Below are 20,824 nucleotides of genomic sequence, written 5' to 3'. Positions count from 1 at the left end.
TCAACCAGCATCGTGGGGAAAGGACAGGGAAATAGTACCAATTGGATGGCTCTTTAAAAGAGGCACAATGGGCCAAACTACTTCCTTGTGTCCAGCTGGGTGCGACTGGTCTCGCCAGATTCTGTTCTTATCTAATCAGCGCCAGAGTAGCACTTGCAATTAATTATTTTCCTGTTGCTACACCATTACCTCTGCTAGCCCCCTTTGCCTTCTCCTATTTCTCATTCACATGCTACCCCTTGGTGGCATCAGGCGACATGACATCACCCACCTCAGCATCATCCCCCTCGACTCCTCCAGTGCTGCTAAATTATCAGACTGCTAGCCCGACATCCTGCACTGGATGAGCGGCAATTTCCTCCAAATAGATATTGGGAAGACCGAAGCCATTGTTTTCAGTCCCACTCCAAACTCCATTCCCTAGCTACTGGCTCCATCCCTCTCCCTGGCCAAAGATTGAGATTAAGCCGGCCTGTCCGCAATCTTGGTGTCACATTTGATCCTGAGATGAGCTTCCAGTCCCATATTTGTGCCATCACTAATACTGCCTATTTCCACCTCCATAACATCATCTGACTTCGCTCCGTCTCAGCTTACCTGCTGCCAAAACCCTCAATAGTGGCTTTACCTCTAGGCTTGACTACTTCCTTGCACTCCTGGCTGGTCTCCCACATTCTACACTCCGCAAACCTGAGGTCATCCAAAGCTCTGCTGTCCATGTCCTAACTCGCAGCAAGTCCACTTTCCCCTTCATCCCTGTGCTCACTGACCTATATTGGTGCCCAGTCAAGCAGCATCTTGATTTTAAAGTTCTCATCCTTGTTTTCAAGTCTCTCCATGGCCTGGCCACCTCCTATCTCTGTACTGTCCTCCAACCCCACAACCCTTCAAGTCTGAAAGACAGGCATGTTATCTAATAAAAGGGGGAAGTATAACTTCACACAATTCTCAGCCAAGTGCTGCGTTGTCCCATAGATAAGACATGGGGAGCGCACATCTACATTTGTTGGAACACTTTTATTTTCATATCCCATATTGCCAAATCACACAACGGATGATTTACCAAGTTTGAGGTACATCAGGAAATAGGAGGCACCCAAACCATGATTTTGCATCCATTATTTTTAAATTATTGGACTCCTCACTGAAGCAGGAACTCAATTAAATCGATCGTCATCCTCAACTATGAAATTGCGCATTGATCCTCCTGCTTTCCTCTTTCAACATTTTGCCCGTCTGTTTCACTCTTTACTATTTACCTGCCTCTCTGTCACTTTCCGTTATGTCACTCCTTTTCTGTTAATTTCCTGACTTAGAAACATATAGCCATTCCTTCGCTGGCTCAAAATCCTGGAACTCCCTCCCCAACAGCACTGTGGGTGTTCCTACACCACATGGGCTGCAGCGGTTCAAGAAGGCAGCTCACCACCACCTTCTCAAGGGTAATTAGGGATGGGCAATAAATGCTGGCCCAGCCAGCAATGCCCAAATTCCATTAACGAATTTAAATAAAAATCACTCCTCCCAGCTTCTTTCCTTTTCCCCTCTCACCCCCTTTCTGGTTTAAATCCTCTCTCTTTGTATGGCTCACTCTCTTTACTTTTCTGCTTCATTCTCATCCCTTTTCCGGCTTGCTCTTTCCTTTCTCTTGCTTTTCCGACTCATTTCACGTCTTCCTCCTTTTCTGCTTCCCTCATGTTTTGTCTCCCTGGGAAGACATTATGAGGTTGGAAGAAAGCAGGTTCCTGAAGATAGGAGAGCAGGAACAGAAAGGTTAGAGAAAACATTAAAGAGCAGGAGGAGCAGGCCTCCTCAGCTAACCTTCTCAAAGTTGGAAAAAGCATGGCAGACAGAAACTGGAACAGGCGTCGACTATACCATGGGGAAAGGCTTGTGGTGACTGAGCCAAAACTGCAGTCAATTGGAAAGAAGCCAGTCAAGTATCATCCTTCGATACCAGGATTATTCCAACTTAGTTGGTGATTTTTTTAAAAGGACATTCTCATCACAATCACAAATTTTAAAGTTGCAAACTCAAAAACAATGCAAAATTTTAACAGGGCACACAGCCTTGATGAGGATCTCTGTAACATTGAAGAACTCCATGCCTTTCATGACCGGCATGTGCTCTGCAGCTACAGTAGCTTTTCACAATTCTGTCTCATAAATGATACCTTTAAATACTTTAAGAAATCCTCCATGCGGTGTTCTGCAGCACAGATGCAGAGCACAAGTTGTTCACAGTTGGAAGTTACCTTACCCACAACGTACTGGACAAAGAAGAGTGAAAATAGACTTGGTGGAAAGTTTTTTTTTTTGAGTTACAAGATAAAATAAATAATGGCTTTTCTTTTAACAACTAGCGACCAGCACGGGGAAAAAAAAGTATGCCCAAATTTTCCTTTGAGAATTACAAGAGACCACAAATGATCACATTGGCAGGAAGTCAAATAAACAAGCAACCAGAGGTGAAGGGAGCAGCACAGTGGCGTTGCTTGTAGTCTGGCAATTTGTTATTCAACTCATGGATAGCTAGAAAGTAATGGGAGTCCAATTTTCCACCCTTACTATTGACCAATTTTACACTTACTTCGGAAATTAAATTTAACCAAGAGCCTGATTAACAAAGGGTGGCATGTAGGTTTCAGCGTCCTTAGATAGTAACACTTCAGGAAATATAAAGCTTGTTAATTTCATCAAGATCACATGTAGTCTTAAAGACCACGTTGGAGCGCACCTTCTTAATACATAAACGTTACCTAACTTCAATTTTGGGGGACAGGAACTGATGGGATACCAGAAAAGACAGCAACAAGCGGTCAATTTCTATGAATTATACAGAATGCAAAGCAATTAAACATTAATACAATATAAATACAGTTCTGGTGAAGAGTCATCCTTTACTGGAAATGTTAACTCTGTTTTCTCCAAAGATGCTGCCTAATCTGCTATTTCCAGCATTTTCTGTTTTTGTCAATTTCTATGACTTATGTAATTTGTATATTACTGACTACCCCATATTTCAAATAGCAATGACACACACACTATTGTATTTCATTAGAAGTGTCATACTTTCTGAAAATTAGGTGACAATGATTACAAGATCTTGAGGTACAAATGATATCAGCCTTTGAGAACAAAGGTCAACTAGCTTGTCATATGAACCTCAAGATATTTTTATTACAGCCGCAAGTGCTTATTCAGCAATATTATTGTCAACCATATAAGGTTCACATATCATTGTATAGGAAGCTATCAGCATTATAGACAGCCTAGATGCACAAGTTAATTTGTACATAATGATGTTGTTACTTTTTTGATCTTTTTCATTCTCCAAAAGACTGTTAGAGAGAAGGAACCATATTTTCAAAATTATAATTGTGTTATGGCACAGCAGATGGTAAATACCGAGCTGCTAAAATCCCACAGGGAAATTTGAAACAGCTGCCACAGCTGTTTTGCAATTTGTATTTTATTTTGAGATGTGTGCTTTGAATTCAGTAGTAATAAGTCCACTTAGAGGTGTTCTACAAAACTAAATTAAACATGTATTAATAAAAGGTTTTAAGCACATGCATAGGTCTACAAATTACTACTATAATAACTCCTAAATCCTCTAATTAATCTGGCTCTCAGTTACACCTAGGTTAAGGTAACAGTAAAAAAAAGATTCAAACAGACCCTGGCAAAGCACACAATATCCTGGACAATGATATTCTTTTAAGTGAGTTTTCTTAGCTTTGGTTCGTGTAGGCAGCAACTTGATGCACAGAGGCTGGAGGCTTCTCACACTTGTGTTGGATCTTAGAATGCCTTCTCCCTGACATATAACCTTATCTCCTTTATACATGTTTCTCCCTTATTAATGTAAATTCCATTGTTCCGATATGTCTTTGCAACTTTACTTTTCTTATAATATAAATCTTTCATAGTACTTATATTATCAGTAACCTTTGGGAAAAATAAACAGGCTGTTTGGTTTAGCTTCTAATGGCTGTGTGTAACATCCCACCATCTCTTTGAAACTCAAACTACTCAAATTTATCTAAAAATGCATATTTTCCTCATGCCTCACATTCTAAAACTTCAGTCATGTTTCCGTATTTGGCATTTCAAACCTAGTTTCCCTTTTGATAACGAAAAAGCTCCAGACCAGCTGTCTCCAATTCAATTAAAGCCCCCCAAACACACATCCACACAGAGAAACTTATCCAAACCTCACTGTTAACCTACTTTTACAATAAATCACAATAATATTACGACAATTATTATATTTTCATGACAATTGCATCAACTAAAGATTTTGACATACAAAATTCTGGGAAACTGGATTTGCAACAAAACACTAGATTGCCTTCTGTAGAAAATTACAGTTCTGGTTGGGAAGCAAGAGGACCGTGCCACTTTGGTCAATAATTACCACTTCTTTAATGAGAAATGACTTTTGGCAAGAACTTAACTGTATCTCATACAAATGATAGGCTCAAGGATACCTTCCAATAGCTATTGTACATACTTATGTACCCACCAGTTTTCTTTCTCAAGATGTTATGTACCAAATTTCATGATAGTGTTTCACAAAGTACATTTTAGCTTTAAATTTACCAAACTTGCTTCTTGTGTTTTATTCAAAGGTCCCTTAGATGTAGAGAAAGCCACTGTAGCTGGGTCCAATAAAGTGTAAGGACTTCCCAAAAAAAACCGTTTCATTTCTTGTAAGGAAATAAAAGTGCAATTGACTGTACCTGGCAAATTGCCATTTATTTTGTAATTATTAAAAATGGTGGATGCTTGGATACTGAAGCAATCCCAATTTCACTGTGTCAGCCCTGGCTCAATTGATAGCATTATCACCACTGGATCAGAAGGTCATGGATTTGAGTTCCACTATGCGACTGGAGTGCATGATATAGGCTGTCACTTCAGTACAGTACTGAGAAGGTATTGCAACGTCAGAAGTCCTTTGGATCCGATGTTAGAAGTCCCATTGACCTGTTCCAGTGATTCAGATACAAAGTTAAAAATTCAAAGAACAGCAGCAGAATTCCAAGTTAAATGCAAAATATTGTGGATGCTGGAAATCTGAAATAAAAACAGAAAATGCTGGAAAAACACAGCAGGTCCAGCAACATCTGTGGAGAGGGAGAGACAGAGTTAATGTTTCAAGTCCGTATGACTCTTCTTCAGAGCTAAAGAGAAGTAGAAAAGTGAGGCAGAATTCCAAGTGCCCTGATCAACATACTTAGCTCAACCACAAAAACAGGTTCATTGACTGTTTATCTCTCTGGTGTTTGGACTTTGGAGTGCTCAAGTTCAGAATAGCTTACCTTTACAGCTCTAAGAGCTAACAACTTATCTGGCTGCAGTAGGAAAAGGAAGCATTGAAAAACGTACCCTGCACCGTTGCTTACTGTGAAAGTGGATGTTATTTTCTTAATATTTTTGGGAATATGGTGGTATTCTGTGAAGAGGGCTATGAGAGTGTATGTGTGTGTGTTATTAAACTGGGAGGTTAGTAAAAACAGCTTATCTGTGGGAGCAGAGAGATGAAAAGGGTAAGGTGCTCGATGCATGCATTTGTAATGAGAGTCTATGGTGAAGTTGAATGTATGAGCACATAGGTTGGGTTTGAAATTTGCATAATAAGATGAGCAGGAACTTGATTTTTCAGCTGTTAAATTTCACTGGGAGTTTAGAAGTCTCAAGGACTTTTACAGTTTACAAAGGTTTCATAAGTAAACAAGGGAAGGTTATTAAATTTTATTTGACCCAAAAATGGAGGCAATAGGAAAACATGAAAGATTTTCATATTTTGGAAAAATTGAGTTCAAAGAACCGCTTAGAACAACGGAGTCTAAGATCAAAGGGGGAAAGCAGATTAAAGGAAATATGTTTAGTTGAGTTGTGTTGGTTGTGTGGGGGAGATGTCCTGAGATCAGCTCTGTGCTGAGAAAAGCTGTGAATTTGAAGCAGCCATCCATTTTCAAGCCAGAAAAGTCTTTGTTTTTGGAAATCAGTCTGTTTCTGAACTTCCTTCGGTTTTCCACAGCAGAGTGGAAAAAGAGTGAGAAGTCGTATGGTATACTTTAATTAAGTAGCAACTGTTGTTGCCTTGGGTAATATTACTGGACTTTTATGGTTAAAAATCTATAAGGGAGCTGTTGCCAAGTAGTTTACTTTATGTTTTGGCCAAGTGGGTTTTTTTTTGGGGGGGGGGGGGGGGGGGAATGTTTTGTAAGACTGTTTTAATTGTGTAATTTTAACCTTGTGTGCTTAAATTTCTTTCCTTGTTAATAAATCTTCTAATTTTAAAATCCAGAAGTGTTACTGGGAATCTGTGCTTCTGGAATTAGTAGCTTTCCCCTCGTTTTCAGAATACAAAAAACAGTTGTGATTAGTAAGACAAGTTTCTCTCTGGGATTTGGCTTGCTCAACAAATAACATCGGCTATTACTAACTTCTTTCCAAATTCAATCACTTGCACTGCTCACTTCTTTTCCACTTGCATTGTAACTTAGAAATCTTGCAACATAAGAAATCCATTTTTATTAAGAACAGCACATATGCACATAGCCGTCACACCATTAGGGGTAAATTTATTCTAAGAGCATTCCTTGACTCTGATTGGCTCATACGCTAAGTTTCAGAAACTGATCAAAAATGAAGAGGTAGAAGCAATGTATTAATTTTAGAAAAGTTCTTAAAACAATTATTAGAATTAGTAATGAAAAGGTTTTCATGTTCCTTTAACAAGTGACTGAACAATTTACCGATTCTACCTCCCACATTTTGACCTCATCCCCTCTGGCTGCACTCAACAAAACTGATGAGTCGTTGCTCCCGTCCCCAGCAATTTTGCTCACTTGACCTCCCACCAGATTTTCACTTGACCTTGAACCGGTTCACAAAATTGTCATTTGCTTTGTCCCTGAACATCGCTCACCACCAAACTCTCAACCAATTCCTTTGGCCTCTGAACTCATTCCTACCTATTCAACCCTGCAGCCGTCAAGAGAATCATGGAATGAATCGGCATACAGGGAGGCCACTCTGCCCATTGTGCTTGCGTTAGTTCTTTGGAAGAAATATCCAATTAGTGCCATTCTCTTGCGCTTTCCCCAAGGCGCAGCAATTTCTTTCACTTCTAAGTATTTACCCAAGTCCCTTTTGAAAGTTATTCTTGAATCTGCTTCCACCACTCTTTCAGGTTGTGCATTCCAGATCAAAACAACTCAATCCATAAAAGAGAAATATCCATCTGGTCTCTTGGTTTTGGGATAAAAAAATAAATTTTCAACCCAAATCCCTAAAATTAAGATAAGCACATTTTCCAAATCAACACACCAACAAATATTGCAGAAAAAAGGCACATTGTCAAAGCTTTTCATCTTGCACTCATCAGGGACAATTCACAAGAATACCAAATTGTAAACGGAACAACAATTTATACTGCATGAGAAAAGAGTGCTGATTGGTTGGAAAGTGAACCCTGATTGGTAGAGGCAGTTAACTGTCAGTTATCAGTTAACTGGTGCATTCTCTATGGCAACACCTCTGCCATTCAGAGTTCACTCACCAACCAATCAGCACTCTCTTCTTATGCAGTATAAATTGTTGTTCCCTTCACAATTTAGTATTCTTGTAAATTATCCTAATGAGCGAAAGATGAAAAGCTTTGAGGGCGTGTCTTTTTTCAGCAATACTCAAGTTTTGTGCTACCAAACAACTATTTGTACACGAACAGATATGAAAAATATTGACAGATAAAACAGATATGAAAAAAAACTTGTAAAACTCGCCAGAATTCAGAGGACGGAACAACAGTACAGAAAGACCACATATGCTGCAGTGCCCCAAAGCAATGAAACACTTAACATGGATAAAAACACAACACAGGAACAAAACAACTTCCCATACAAGATGAATAAGACGTTAATTACATCCAGAACAGAGGAAAGGATTAAGAACAAAAAGGAATATTGGGTAACTACAACAGACTAGAACAGAAGGTGTTTCTTTATGAAAGGCAAAAACAACTAAAGCACACCAGAGAAACATAAGTGCAATTCACTCAAGCATCCCCACCTCCTACCAATGACACTGGAGATTAATTTATTTACAGATAGGAAAAAAAATTGAGCTCTATGCTGGACTTTCAGCTTGCAACACTATGATTTTCCTGTCTATTATTAAAATAAATATGGAGAAACACAGGCTGGTGAGTACATAAGCAGAAAACCCTGGCCTGGCTTGCAGCCTTAAAAGCAAAGGCCGCATTAACAGTGCGAAAATCCCTTTGTGTGATGCACATTGTAAAGCTCCAATTCATAAAAGAATTTCACATCCTCTGACTTACCGTGCGAGAAGCATCACAGAAGATCTACTCTTTAGATCAAGTGTCTCCATTGATTGTTATATTATGTAAAAATGCACTGCAGTAATATGGTTTTAAAAAGACAAATGGAGCTCTGTAGTTAAGAGCTCGAGTATAATTCATCAACTGGATGACATGCAAATGATTATTGCAGAGTTTGTGTCTGAAATTAAATTTATTACACAAAGTGCAAATAAAGTATTAAAACCATAAATGTAAGAAATCTATAATTTTTCACTTTTAATATTAAATCAACAATACTGTAGGAAGAAAATTCCACAGATATCTACATTATTTGAATCAATGTCTCTTTAGCATAGAAATCAAGGTCCAGTTCCTCCTTTGCTTTGTTGTCCTGTTTCTAGGCACCACTGGCCAAAATTGAACCACTTTATTTTACTTCATCCGGTTTAAAACTTGCACTGTGTTTTTGCCATGGATGTAATAGCTGTATGCAGATGCTGTTGTTGTCAACACTGTAACATACCTGAAACAACAAGACAATATGATAGCCAGCTTGGAGCATCAGGTCATTAGTGCAAGTCAGCAAATATTGCAGTAGTGTCAAAATTATTAATCTAGAACTCATGCAAGAACTTTTTCAATAGTAAAAAGCATTCAACAAACTGCATTTACATAGCAGCTTTAACACAGTAAAATTCCCCAAGGCACATCACAGGAGTGTAATTAGACAAAAACTGATATTAAGCCAAACGAGGAGATATGAGGACATTAAGATGGGTGATCAAAAGCTTGGTCGAGGATACAGTTTTTAAGGAGTATCTTAAACGATGAGAGAGAGAAAGAAATAGGTGAAGAGTTAGAGGTTTAAAAGCGGGAAGCTTCAGGGCGTAGACAGCTGAAGGTGAATAGTGGCATGAAAATAGTAAAGGATTCACAAGAAGCCAGGCTAGGAGGAATACAGAGTTCTTGGAGGTTGTGGGTGGTGACAAAGATAGGAAGAAGAAAAGCTATGGGGCGATTTAATCACGAGGATGAGAATTTGAAAAGTGGAGTGTTGCTGCACCAGGAGCCAATGTGGGTCAGCGAACACAAGAGTGATGGGTGTACGGGGACAAAAAGAAACAATGTACTATTTACTTAACATTTTTATTGGAAAGCATATGTAAGCTTGCACATAAATGGACAGATGCAGAAGTTATCCTTAAAGGAATAGTTAAATAATGTTTGTACTGAATACTGAAGGGGTTGGCAGTTCCGTGAAATAATGAGGGGGAGCTGCACTGGTAGAAGTAACAGAATATAACATTCCCTCCCTGATTTTACATTCTATTCCTCTAGAAATGAAGTCCAGTACTTTGTTTGCACTCTTTTTATGGTCTTATTAATTTGTGTTAATACTTTTAACAATCTATATTCCAACATCATTTATTCTCTACCCCATTTAGTTTATTGCAATAAAAATTTGCATTTATATAGCATCTTTAATGTAATAAATCATACTCCAGAAGCATGAAAAAAAAATTAACCCCGAGCCACATAAGGGGATTTTAAAACAGGAGACCAAAAGCTTGCTTAAAGATGTAGAACTTAACAATTGTCTTAAAAGAGGGGAGAAAGGCAGAGGTGCAGGGAGGTTGAGGTAGGAAATTCCAGAGCTTAGGGCCTAGGCAGCCGATTAAGTGGCCTAGTTATTCCTTCTACCAAAATGAACTGCCTCAGTTAGCTATATTGACTTTCATTTGCTATTTATCCCTCCCGCATTCTGCAAGCCTGTTGTCTTCCGGTAATCTGTTCCTGCCTTCCATTTTATTTGAGACATTTTGTGTCAGGAAATGGTGCTACTGATTTTGCGTGGTTACTAATGGTGATTTATCATCCAGCTATAAAAGGTAGTTCCTTAAACCAGCTTATATTTCACCTCTCTTCTATTTTTACTTAGTTCTGTTGAAGGGTCATTCGGACTTGAACTGTGTTAACTGCGTTCCTCTCCGCAGACGCTGCCAGACCTGCTGAGCTTTTCCAGGTATTTTTGTTTTTGTTTTATAAAAGGTAGTAGACCCACTTCAAGTTAGAATGTCACTTAAGATAGAAAACTGCCTGAATGATGGTCAAGAACTGATACAAATGGCTATCACTTGCTGCTGACCTTTTGCATATTTGCTCCCCACGCAACAAAAATGCTTACAAAATATCAAACCGTGAAGTAATTAAAATGAAACCACTAAAACATCAAAATGAACATGCAAACACTGCACTCCCACCAATCTCTCCCACTCAAACTATTTTGCTAATTTAGTCTCTCTCTCCACAGCTTCCAACACTCCACTTACTGACAGCCCCACTCTATTTTGTTCAGTAAGGGCAACGATGCTTAACTGCTTTGTTCTCTTCGATCCTTTCCATCTTTCAAGCCGTTTTCTTTCATTCTGAATAATTTTGGACATCTCAAGGTTTCAGACTCTTCTTCAGAGCTCTGAAGAAGTCATATTGACTTGAAAACTTAACTCTGTTTCTCTCTCCACAGATGCTGCCAGACCTGCTGAGTTTTTCCAGCATTTTCTGCTTTTATTTCTATTATGAACAGACCAATTTTCAACATGGTAGCAGTATTAATAGAATTCATTTACTGATAGGATGAAATCTATCCAGTACTAAGTCCTGCTCACCAAGGTCCTTGCTACCCTTCACTGATTCCCTGTCAATTGTTTCAAAGTGTTTCTACTTGTTTAAAGATCCATCCATATTATCACTATACTCAAACCCTGGGCCTACAGCCTCTGCTGTACTGGGCATCCCCAACTCGCGCATTGATGGCACAGCCTTCACCACACTCTAAATTCTCTTCCTAAACCTCACCTGTCGCTTGTGCCTCTGCACACCTCCAATACCCTCCTCACAACTTACTCTTCGCCTAGATTTACAGCCACTCCAATCTTCCCCAATCCCTGCATGGTGTCCAAACTATTTCTTTGAGAAAGTGCCATGGGATGTTCTGCTATGATAAAAGGTCTATAAATACAAGCATTTCTTATTTTCATAATGTTCCCAGCAAATCTTACCATAAAGTGTGAAGGAACACACTGTCCACATACTGAAAAACTGGGGCTGCCAGAGATGCAGCCACTAGCACAAGTTGAACCGCTGTGTTAACCTGCAACATAAATAAAAGCCAAAGAATTAAAATATTGCCAAATAAAATGTTAGATATAATGTAGCGACAGTGTGGTTTTTCTCTTTCAGTTTCATTACATTACTAGTGATGTCGTACAGACCATGGTGCAGGCTTGTTCAAATCATTCAGTAAAAGCCAAAGCTCAGAGTGCCAAATATGCCATGGGCAATAAAACAAAAAAATTCCTCCATGATAGAATCATGAAATGTATTGAAAGGGGACCCTGGGACAACACTTACAATAAATATATCAAGACTCAAGTCCTTCAAATTCTGTATCAATTTCTGCTTTCAACATTTCAGCAAAGTTCATTTCTTTTTAAACACGTCCATTCAAGGGGAGATTTCAAACAGTTCTTATCCATTTCAATTTAAAACTATTTATCGTAGGCTTATCGAAAACTTACTTTGTGTCTCAACATTTGTTGCAGCTTCTTAGTACCATTTATGAGGCTGCAATTCTTTATTACTTGGTAGAAGTAGAATACAGGAAAAAATGACATGCAGATTGATTTGAAACTCAAGCCGAGCACAAAACAGCTCCCAGCATATCAATTTTTGAAAGGAATCCAAGGTATAACCAAGTGTTAAATGTAGCAAAGAAAATAATTATGGAGATGGAGTCAGACAAATTCAAGCAATATAGTCACAGAAACTTTGAAACAGCAGGGTACAGATAGATTTGAAAAATTATATCATTTAAAGCCCAAAAGCAAATCTGCACTTTATTAGTTAATGCTAACCAACCAATTGTTGGTACTGATTTAAATTTAGTTTTTATAAGAATCCATAAATATCATTTGAATAGGTCAATATTTGTGAAGTTATCTGGCATAGATTTTATGTATGTTCACATCTTAATGTCGATCATGTATCAGTTTTTAAAAGAATGAGATATATCTGCATTCAGTTTAAATCCTCAACGAAATCTTGCCACGTCAAGGCAGGAGGGTACTAAACAAGGAAGCTATATAATCTCCATGTATTCATTTATCTGATGTCCTCAGGCTTGTATCACTGATTATTTTTGGTCACTTTACTACATACAGAGAAATACTCCATGAGTAACATAATTTAAATCCTCTGTGGTGGGGGTGTAAGCTTCTGATACATGATGAAGTGTGAATACGATGTGAAAAGTCAGCTCCTTTCTTCCCACAGGTTTAACATCGCAGAGTTTTATCATTGCACCTTGTGCAGGTTGTGGTTGCTCTTCACTTCATGCCATGGTGCCAGAATTAAGAGCCAAAAATCCTGGCATTCTAGTAGTCTCAGTGGAGATAAATGACTCATATTCAGGTCTATTACAATAATTACAAAAAAAAACATTTTCCCATCTTTCACTCACAAGTGACTCACCAATACCTCGTCAGCCATCAGAAATAGAATAAAAACAAAAAACTGCGGATGCTGGAAATCCAAAACAAAAACAGAATTACCTGGAAAAACTCAGCAGGTCTGGCAGCATCGGCAGAGAAGAATAAAGTTGACGTTTCGAGTCCTCATGACCCGTTCAACGGATCCTTTTACCCACCTCCAATATTCTCCCTCCACCTGGACCCCTCCCTCTGGATTCTTACCTTCTCTTGATCTTTTCATTGAGAACTGTCGGCGTGACATTAGACGTCTCAATTTCTCTGCTCCTCTCACCATTCTAATCTGTCTCTCTCTGAATTTACTGCACTCTGTTCTCTCAGGTCCAACCCCAACATTGTCATCAAACCCGCTGACAAGGGTGGTGCTGTTGTTGGCTGGTGCACTGACCTCTACCTCGCGGAGGCTGAGCGTCAACTCGCAGACACTTCCTCCTACCACTCCCTGGACCATGACCCCACCACTGAACATCAAGCCATTGTTTCCAGGACTGTCACTGACCTCATCTCCTCTGGAGATCTTCTTCCCACAGCCTCCAACCTGATAGTCGCCCAACCTCGGACGGCCCGCTTCTACCTCCTACCCAAAATCCACAAACAGGACTGTCCCGGCAGACCGATCGTGTCAGCCTGTTCCTGCCCCACGGAACTCATTTCTCGTTATCTTGACTCCCTTCTCTCTCCCCTTGTCCAGTCCCTTCCCACCTACATCCGTGATTCCTCTGACACCTTACGCCACCTCAACAATTTCCATTTCCCTGGCTCCAACCGCCTCCTCTTCACCATGGACGTCCAATCCCTCTACACCTCCATCCCCCACCAGGATGGTCTGAGGGCCCTTAGCTTCTTCCTTGAACAGAGGGCTGAACAATCCCCATCCACCACTACTCTCCTCCGTCTGGCTGAACTTGTTCTCACACTGAACAATTTCTCCTTTAACTCCTCTCACTTCCTCCAAATTAAAGGTGTGGCTATGGGTACCCGCATGGGCCCCAGCTATGCCTGTCTCTTTATGGGGTATGTGGAACATTCCTTGTTCCAGTCCTACTCCGGCCCCCTCCCACAACTCTTTCTCCGGTACATCGATAATTGCTTCGGTGCTGCTTCATGCTCTCGTTGGGACCTGGAAAAATTTATTAATTTTGGTTCCAATCTCCACCCCTCCATCATTTTCACATGGTCCATCTCTGACACTTCCCTTCCCTTCCTTGACCTCTCTGTCTCAATTTCTGGTGATAGACTGTCCACCAATATCCATTACAAGCCTACCGACTCCCACAGCTACCTCGACTACAGCTCCTAACACCCCGCTCCCTGTAAGGACTCCATCCCATTCTCTCAGTTCCTTCGCCTCCGTCGCATCTGTTCTGATGACGCTACCTTCAAAAACAGTTCCTCCAACATGTCCTCCTTCTTCCTTAACTGAGGTTTTCCACCCACGGTCGTTGACAGAGCCCTCAACCGTATCCGGCCCATCTCCGGCGCATCCGCCCTCACACCTTCCTCTCCCTCCCAGAAACATGATAGGGTCTCCCTTGTCCTCACTTATCACCCCACCAGCCTTCGCATTCAAAGGATCATCCTCTGCCAACTCCAGCATGATGCCACCACCAAACACATCTTCCCTTCACCCCCCCGACGGCATTCCGCAGGGATCGTTCCCTCCGGGACACCCTGGTTCACTCCTCCATCACCCCCTACTCCTCAACCCCCACCTACGGCACCTCCCCATGCATACGCAAAAGATGCAACACCTACCCCTTCACTTCCTCTCTCCTCACCGTCCAAGGGCCCAAACACTCCTTTCAAGTGAAGCAGCATTTCACTTGCATTTCCCCCAACTTAGTCTACTGCATTCGTTGCTCCCAATGCAGTCTCCTCTACATTGGAGAGACCAAACGCAAACTGGGTCTGTCCGCAAGAATGACCCAGACCTCCCTGTCGCTTGCCATTTTAACACTCCACCCTGCTCTCTTGCCCACATGTCTGTCCTTGGCTTGCTGCATTGTTCCAGTGAAGCCCAACGCAAAATGGAGGAACAGCACCTCATCTTCCGACTAGGCACTTTACAGCCTTCCGGACTGAATATTGAATTCAACAACTTTAGATCTTGAACTCCTTCCTCCATCCCCACCCCCTTTCCGTTTTTTCCCCCTCCCTTTTGTTTTTTCCAATAATTTATATAGATTTTTCTTTTCCCACCTATTTCCATTATTTTTAAATCTATACCTTTTATGCCCTGTTAGTCTTATTTCACCCCACCCCAACTAGAGATGTACCTTGTGTGTCCTGCCATCCATTCTTAATTAGCACATTCTCTTAGATAATATCACCACCTTCAACACCTCTTTGTTCCTTTGTCTGTGACATCTTTTGATTATCTGCTCCTATCACTGCTTGCTTGTCCCTACAACCACCCCCCCCCAACACTCTCTACGCCCACCCCACCGGGCCCCCCCCCCAACCTTAAACCAGCTTATATTTCACCCCTCTCCTAATTTTACTCAGTTCTGTTGAAAGGTCATGAGGACTCGAAAAGTCAATTTTATTCTTCTCCGCCAATGCTGCCAGACCTGCTGAGTTTTTCCAGGTAATTCTGTTTTTGTACCAGGAATAGAATGTTGGCCACTCCACAAACAGCTGGGAGGATGGTAATGTATCAACTTTCACCACCAATCCAAGATACAAAATTTATTCCTAAGCTCCATCAAATGCCCAACTGAGAACCAGAAACACAGAAGACATGGAAGGACATGACAAAAATCTCAGTCACAAGTGCTAACATCTTTCTAGTTGGATACAAGGCAATCAACACTTGAACTACTAGATTTCTTCTCCAAACAAAATTTAGGAGGGAATATTAGCCCACACTGCTGAGCAGGGGTGGAGCATGGGTTAGGGCTTGGGCAGAGGGTTCTTTAACTTAGAGTATGCAGTCTAACTATCCTGTTTCCATTAGGATCCCATTGGCCACCATTTTAACTGCTCACTGTACTTACATTGTTGAAGCGCCAGTCAGAAGCAGGAGGCTGCCTCACAAATTAATGCAAGCCAACGTCCCAGAACATCAATGAGGACCTGATTGTATTTTAAGCTGGGATTCACTGGGTAAGCTCCCGGAACTCTCCTGCTCCGTAAAATGCTGTTGACAGGATGAAGGGACCCTATTTTGCTCCGGATTGCCACCTCCCCAGCTGCAACATCCTATTGATATACCATCCCCACAATTTACCTGTCTACAGGGAAGCCTCCCTTTGGTGCCAGCCAGTAGCATCCAACTGCTCAAGCCCCTACTCCCACCCTCCCCAGCCACTGTCACCTTCTGCATGGTTGGGGTGGACAACTGACTGGCAGCCTGCAGGTGAAGACAAGCTGTTAAAATAGCCCGGGTCTCAAACTTAGGCCTGTGAGGGTGCTTTGTAATCATCCCACCTGCCCAAAACTTGCACGAATTAAAAATCTACCGCTTAGTGTCTTAAGTTAAAATTGACTACATTCATGAGTGGCAACGAGATCCGCCCATAGCAAGTAGAGAGCTCCAAGTATCAAAATTCCTTCCCTGGTTGAAATAAGCGACTGACCATAATGACTCATTGAAGGGTAAATCCCACAAGAAAGCAATTAATTACTTCGCTGATTGCACTTCTGAAAGTTACTGCTGATGCTGATTTTACTTCAGACCCAGTTAAATATAAATAAAATGTAAACCACAATAAACACAGCCAATTACAATTCACCATCAAATCAAACTTACCCACCAACGTCTCCATGGTCTTACTGATGCCTGTAACATTTGTTTGAAGCATCTCATTGTTTCAAAAGCCTGAAACCTGAGTTTCAGTACTTCCTGCTCAGCTGGGTTTTGCTCTCTCCTTTATTTTCTCTTAATTCCAACCACAAATTCAATTTTTTAAAAAAGCACACTCAGAATTGTTATACTTTTAGTCACCGAGTTGTATTTTTTTTTATTGCCACAGGTTTCGAAGGACCTTTCTCCATCTGAAAATTAGCCTGTATTCATTTACTTCAAGGATGGTTTAATTGAGATGCTTAAGATGATTAAAGGATTTGATAGGTTCAACAGACCATTTCGACTGGAGGGGAGTCCAGAACCAAGGGGAATAACCTTAAAATTAGAGGCAGGTCATTCAGGAGGTGAAGTCAGGAAGCACTCTCTGCTTCGCTCAAAGGCTAGCGAATATATGGAGGTCAGTTAAAGATTTCACAACTGAGACTGATCAATTTTTATTAGGCAAGGATATTAAGGGTTAGGGAACTAGAGTGGGTGGATGGTGTTAAAATACAGTTCGGCCATGATCTAATTGAATGAGCCTGTTCTGCCAAAGGGCTGAAAGGTCTACTCCTGTTCCTATTGCAAATCAGAAGCAGTAACATATACTCAAGGTAAGCTCTTTTCCTATATTTTTTTTAAATAAAGTGTGCCATAGTTATTGTAGCATTGAGTAACAAAGGGTCATACATACCAACCTAGAAAACTGATACAAGTTGAGAACTAGCACAACCTGAAGACAGTCCTGAAAATGGATCTATAACCAAGACCACTACTTTACGGTGACAAAATTCATTTCCATTTTCATTACATGGGATTCCAAGATTTTGATAGCACATTCTGGATTCTGTGTAAATGAACATTCAAGGTTTGCCAATGATATGTTAACAAAAAGGTTGAAATGGGCCATGAGCTTGTAGCTCAAGCTATCAGTGCCCCAAATCTCCATCACTTCCATAGTCATAGATGCACACAGTAGAGAAGGTGGCCAGTCGGTCCATTGTGCCTCAACCAGATCTCTAAAAGAGCTATCAAGTTAGTCCCACATAAAAAATATAATCAAAGCTCTATCATAACGAGAGTGAATTACTCATCTGATCTTCCCTCCCTGAAACTTGATTGCACAAAAAATCTAAAATACGCACAAGTCTGATTTTGCAGGAGTACATTTAGGAATTTCTGAAAGTGGATATGTGCACTTGTGTTGTGATTAATTTCCAAGGCTTTGTCTCCCACAGGAATTAAGTTTTTTAAATCTTCTATGGTGTTTTTTCCAGAATTGCAGAGCCATTGTATTATTCTTTCAAAGGCTAAAATATTATCATCAGGTATCTTATAGTGGCAATGAATGAGTTTTGCATCAGAAGGTAACAGATGAGGAACACAATGCAGCAGGTGTGTTTGCATGCCACTGCCTAATCTGATTGAGGTCACAGTGGAAATCGCAGGTGGACCTGGGCTCTCACACATGGACTAAAGCAAGTCCTTCCTTTGCATGCCTCAGGGGTGGAGTGGAGAGCTCGGGGGTTGGATGGAAAAGAGATCAATAAACAACAAATGCATCTTACCTTGCTGATAAACGTTGGTTTTAATTGAGCCGTAGCATAGCACGGGTTGAAATATTTGCTGAGAGTCCTCTGCGAGACATGAAAGTAGTTATCTAGTTGCATACATACAATTTCACAAAACGCAAACACTGTGTAAAAGGTTGCACAATACAAAACAGGTGAACGACGGGAAAAAGGGATAGGAAAGCATTTGATTTTTGTTTGCACACTAATCAAGAGAACTTCCAACTCAATGGGAGTACAGGAGATCAAAGCAAAGTTAGTTCATATTAACATAAAAGCCAAGTTCCTATAACACAATTTGGCACACAGGATTCATAGGTTGGTGTCAATTCAGTAGAGTTGTCCCATTCTCTTCCAGTGAAGGAAAAAAAAACTAGAAATGTTCCCACCATCATACTGTCAATTTCTTCCCAGTCAAGACTCACCCTAGAGGGTTCTTGTTTACCTGGGACTGTTTGCAAAGATGGTCAGGTCATTCACACTGGCAAAAACAAGTTAGATTTCATATAAAACTGGCCTCTTTTTACCACTGCCTCATAAATAAGGCAAAAATATTATTTCAAACATCAGCTTCGTTCAGGATATTGTAACCTAAAGAGCCAGTGTCAGCAGTAATAAATTAATCTGAAAAGGATTTGAGGGTGGTCAGGTTACAAAAAAAAGAGTATGAAGTAAAGTAAGTAGCTCAGTTAGCATCAGCACATGACAGGGCAGAGACACAATACAAAATAAAAGGGCTAGTATGCAAGCTACCATGAGAGCAAGAAAGAAAGAAAGAGCGAGGGGGTTAAGCGAGGCGGGGGGGGGAAGGGAAACAGGGCGAGGGGGGTTGGGGGGAGAAAGCAGGGCGAGCAGGGTGGGGGAGAACAGGGCGAGCGCAGTGGGGGGGCAGTGAGACGAAGGAGGGAAAGTGAGCGGGGGAAGCAAATGGGGGATAGCAAGCTGGTTGAAAAAAGCAGGGGGAAAGCAAGCGGGGGGGGCGGAAAGGGTGCGCGGGGGGGGAAGAAAGGTGAGCGGGGGGGTGGGGGAAGGTGAGCGGGGGGATGGAGGGAGAGAAAGGTGAGCGGGGGAGGAGACAGGTGAGTGGGGGGGGAAAGGTGAGCGGGGGGTGGGTGGGGGGGAGAAAGGTGAGCGGGGGTGGGGGGACAAAGGTGAGGGGGTGGGGAGAGACAGTTGAGCATAAAGTTACAATGAGATGAACAGCTTTGTTACTTACTGGTGGTGGAACCGTTCGGTATCTAATATAGAAACCAGCTGCAATCAAAATGACATCTCGCAAAAGGACCATAGCAGTAAGAGGAGCTGCAAAACAGGATTATAATGGGTATGAGGTAGCGTTTTGGTTGGGGTGGAGGGGCGGGGGGTGGGGAGTGAATCCTCCAGTTTTGAAGCATTACTCCAGTTACGAAGTTGGTCATTAAAAAAAACGGCCCTACTAGGAGGTCCTAAAGATGTGATCATTCAAATTTTCCCTGATGTTGTAAGCTTACTGTAAATGATATCCAGGCATTTTAACATATAACAACATTTTCGACACTCGCAGTAAATAAGCTGACCGACATACCCCACAAAGGGCCTAAATTTGCAAATACCACTCAGAACAGCAGTCACGCAGGAGAAAGGAAAGACATCAATAGTATCACGTATTGAGAAATAGAAAATGAAGCATTGGTGGTGGCAGCCGGAGTATTAAGGTTTTAAAAAGAATAGATGAGGTGAACATGAGCATTTATGCAAATCAGGGTAGATTCTTCAAAGGATGCTACAAGTCAAAGTCAGTAGTTGCTTTAAATGTAAAAAACAACAATTCGCATTCATATAGTGCCTTTAATGTAATAAAACGTCCCAAGGCATTTTACAAGCCTTATCTAGCAAAGTTAGACACCAAGCCACATAAGTAGATATTAGGGTAGACAACCAAAAGCTTAGGCAAAGATATAGATTGTAAGGTGCTTCTTAAAAGGAGGAAAGAGGTAGAAAGGCACAGTAGTGTAGGTAGGGAATTTCAGAGCTTAGAGTTGAAGGCACAGCCACTAGCAGTGGATCAATTAAAATCAAGGATGCTCAAATTCAAAATTAGAGGAGCTCAGATATCTCAGAGGGTTGTGCGGCTGGAAGAGGTTAGAAACAAGGAGGGGTGAGGTCATGGAGGGATTTGAAAATAAGGATGAGAATTTTAAAATCGAGGCGTTGCTTAACTAGGAGCCAATCTAAATCAGCAAAGTTTTGGATGATCTGAAGCTTACAGAGGATAGAACGTGGGAGGTCAACGAAGGCTGCTTTGGAATAGTGAACTGGAGGTTAAAAAAAAAAGTGTTTTAGCAGATCGGCCGAGGCAGGGTCAGAGTAGTGAAAATAGGCGCTTTTAGTGATGGCGCAGATATACGGTCAGAAGCTCATCTCCGGCTCAGAAAGGACATCAAGGCTGCAAACAATCTGGTTCCGCCTCGGACAGTTGCCAGGGAGAGGGATGGAGTTGGTAGCTCACTTTATGATTCACCAAATACCAGAAATACATGTTTGTGCAGAACATGATAAAAGCAAAGCAGCCAAGAGATTGAGCAGCAGATTAACTTTATCA

The 20,824-nt window shown here is 41.1% G+C and overlaps 1 protein-coding gene across 2 annotated transcripts in view; it reads right to left on the bottom strand.

Annotated features, from left to right (window-relative positions):
- Positions 1-8,530: 8,530 nt before the first annotated feature.
- Positions 8,531-20,824, bottom strand: part of crls1 (cardiolipin synthase 1) — a 51,271-nt gene continuing 38,977 nt past the window's right edge. For both annotated transcript variants that reach the window (XM_078556426.1, XM_078556427.1), the window contains 4 exons: positions 19,460-19,545; positions 18,241-18,309; positions 11,398-11,489; positions 8,531-8,861 (listed from right to left, as the gene is read on the bottom strand). In XM_078556426.1, coding sequence (XP_078412552.1) covers positions 8,771-8,861; positions 11,398-11,489; positions 18,241-18,309; positions 19,460-19,545 — 338 coding nt within the window. In that variant the 3' untranslated portion in view covers positions 8,531-8,770. The remainder of the gene's footprint in view (positions 8,862-11,397; positions 11,490-18,240; positions 18,310-19,459; positions 19,546-20,824) is intronic.

Source organism: Cetorhinus maximus, chromosome 14, assembly GCF_964194155.1.
Source record: "Cetorhinus maximus chromosome 14, sCetMax3.hap1.1, whole genome shotgun sequence".
NCBI classification, from domain to species: Eukaryota; Metazoa; Chordata; class Chondrichthyes; order Lamniformes; family Cetorhinidae; genus Cetorhinus; species Cetorhinus maximus.
The sequence above is the reverse complement of the archived record's forward strand: the minus strand, read 5'-3'. Positions and strand labels throughout refer to the sequence as shown.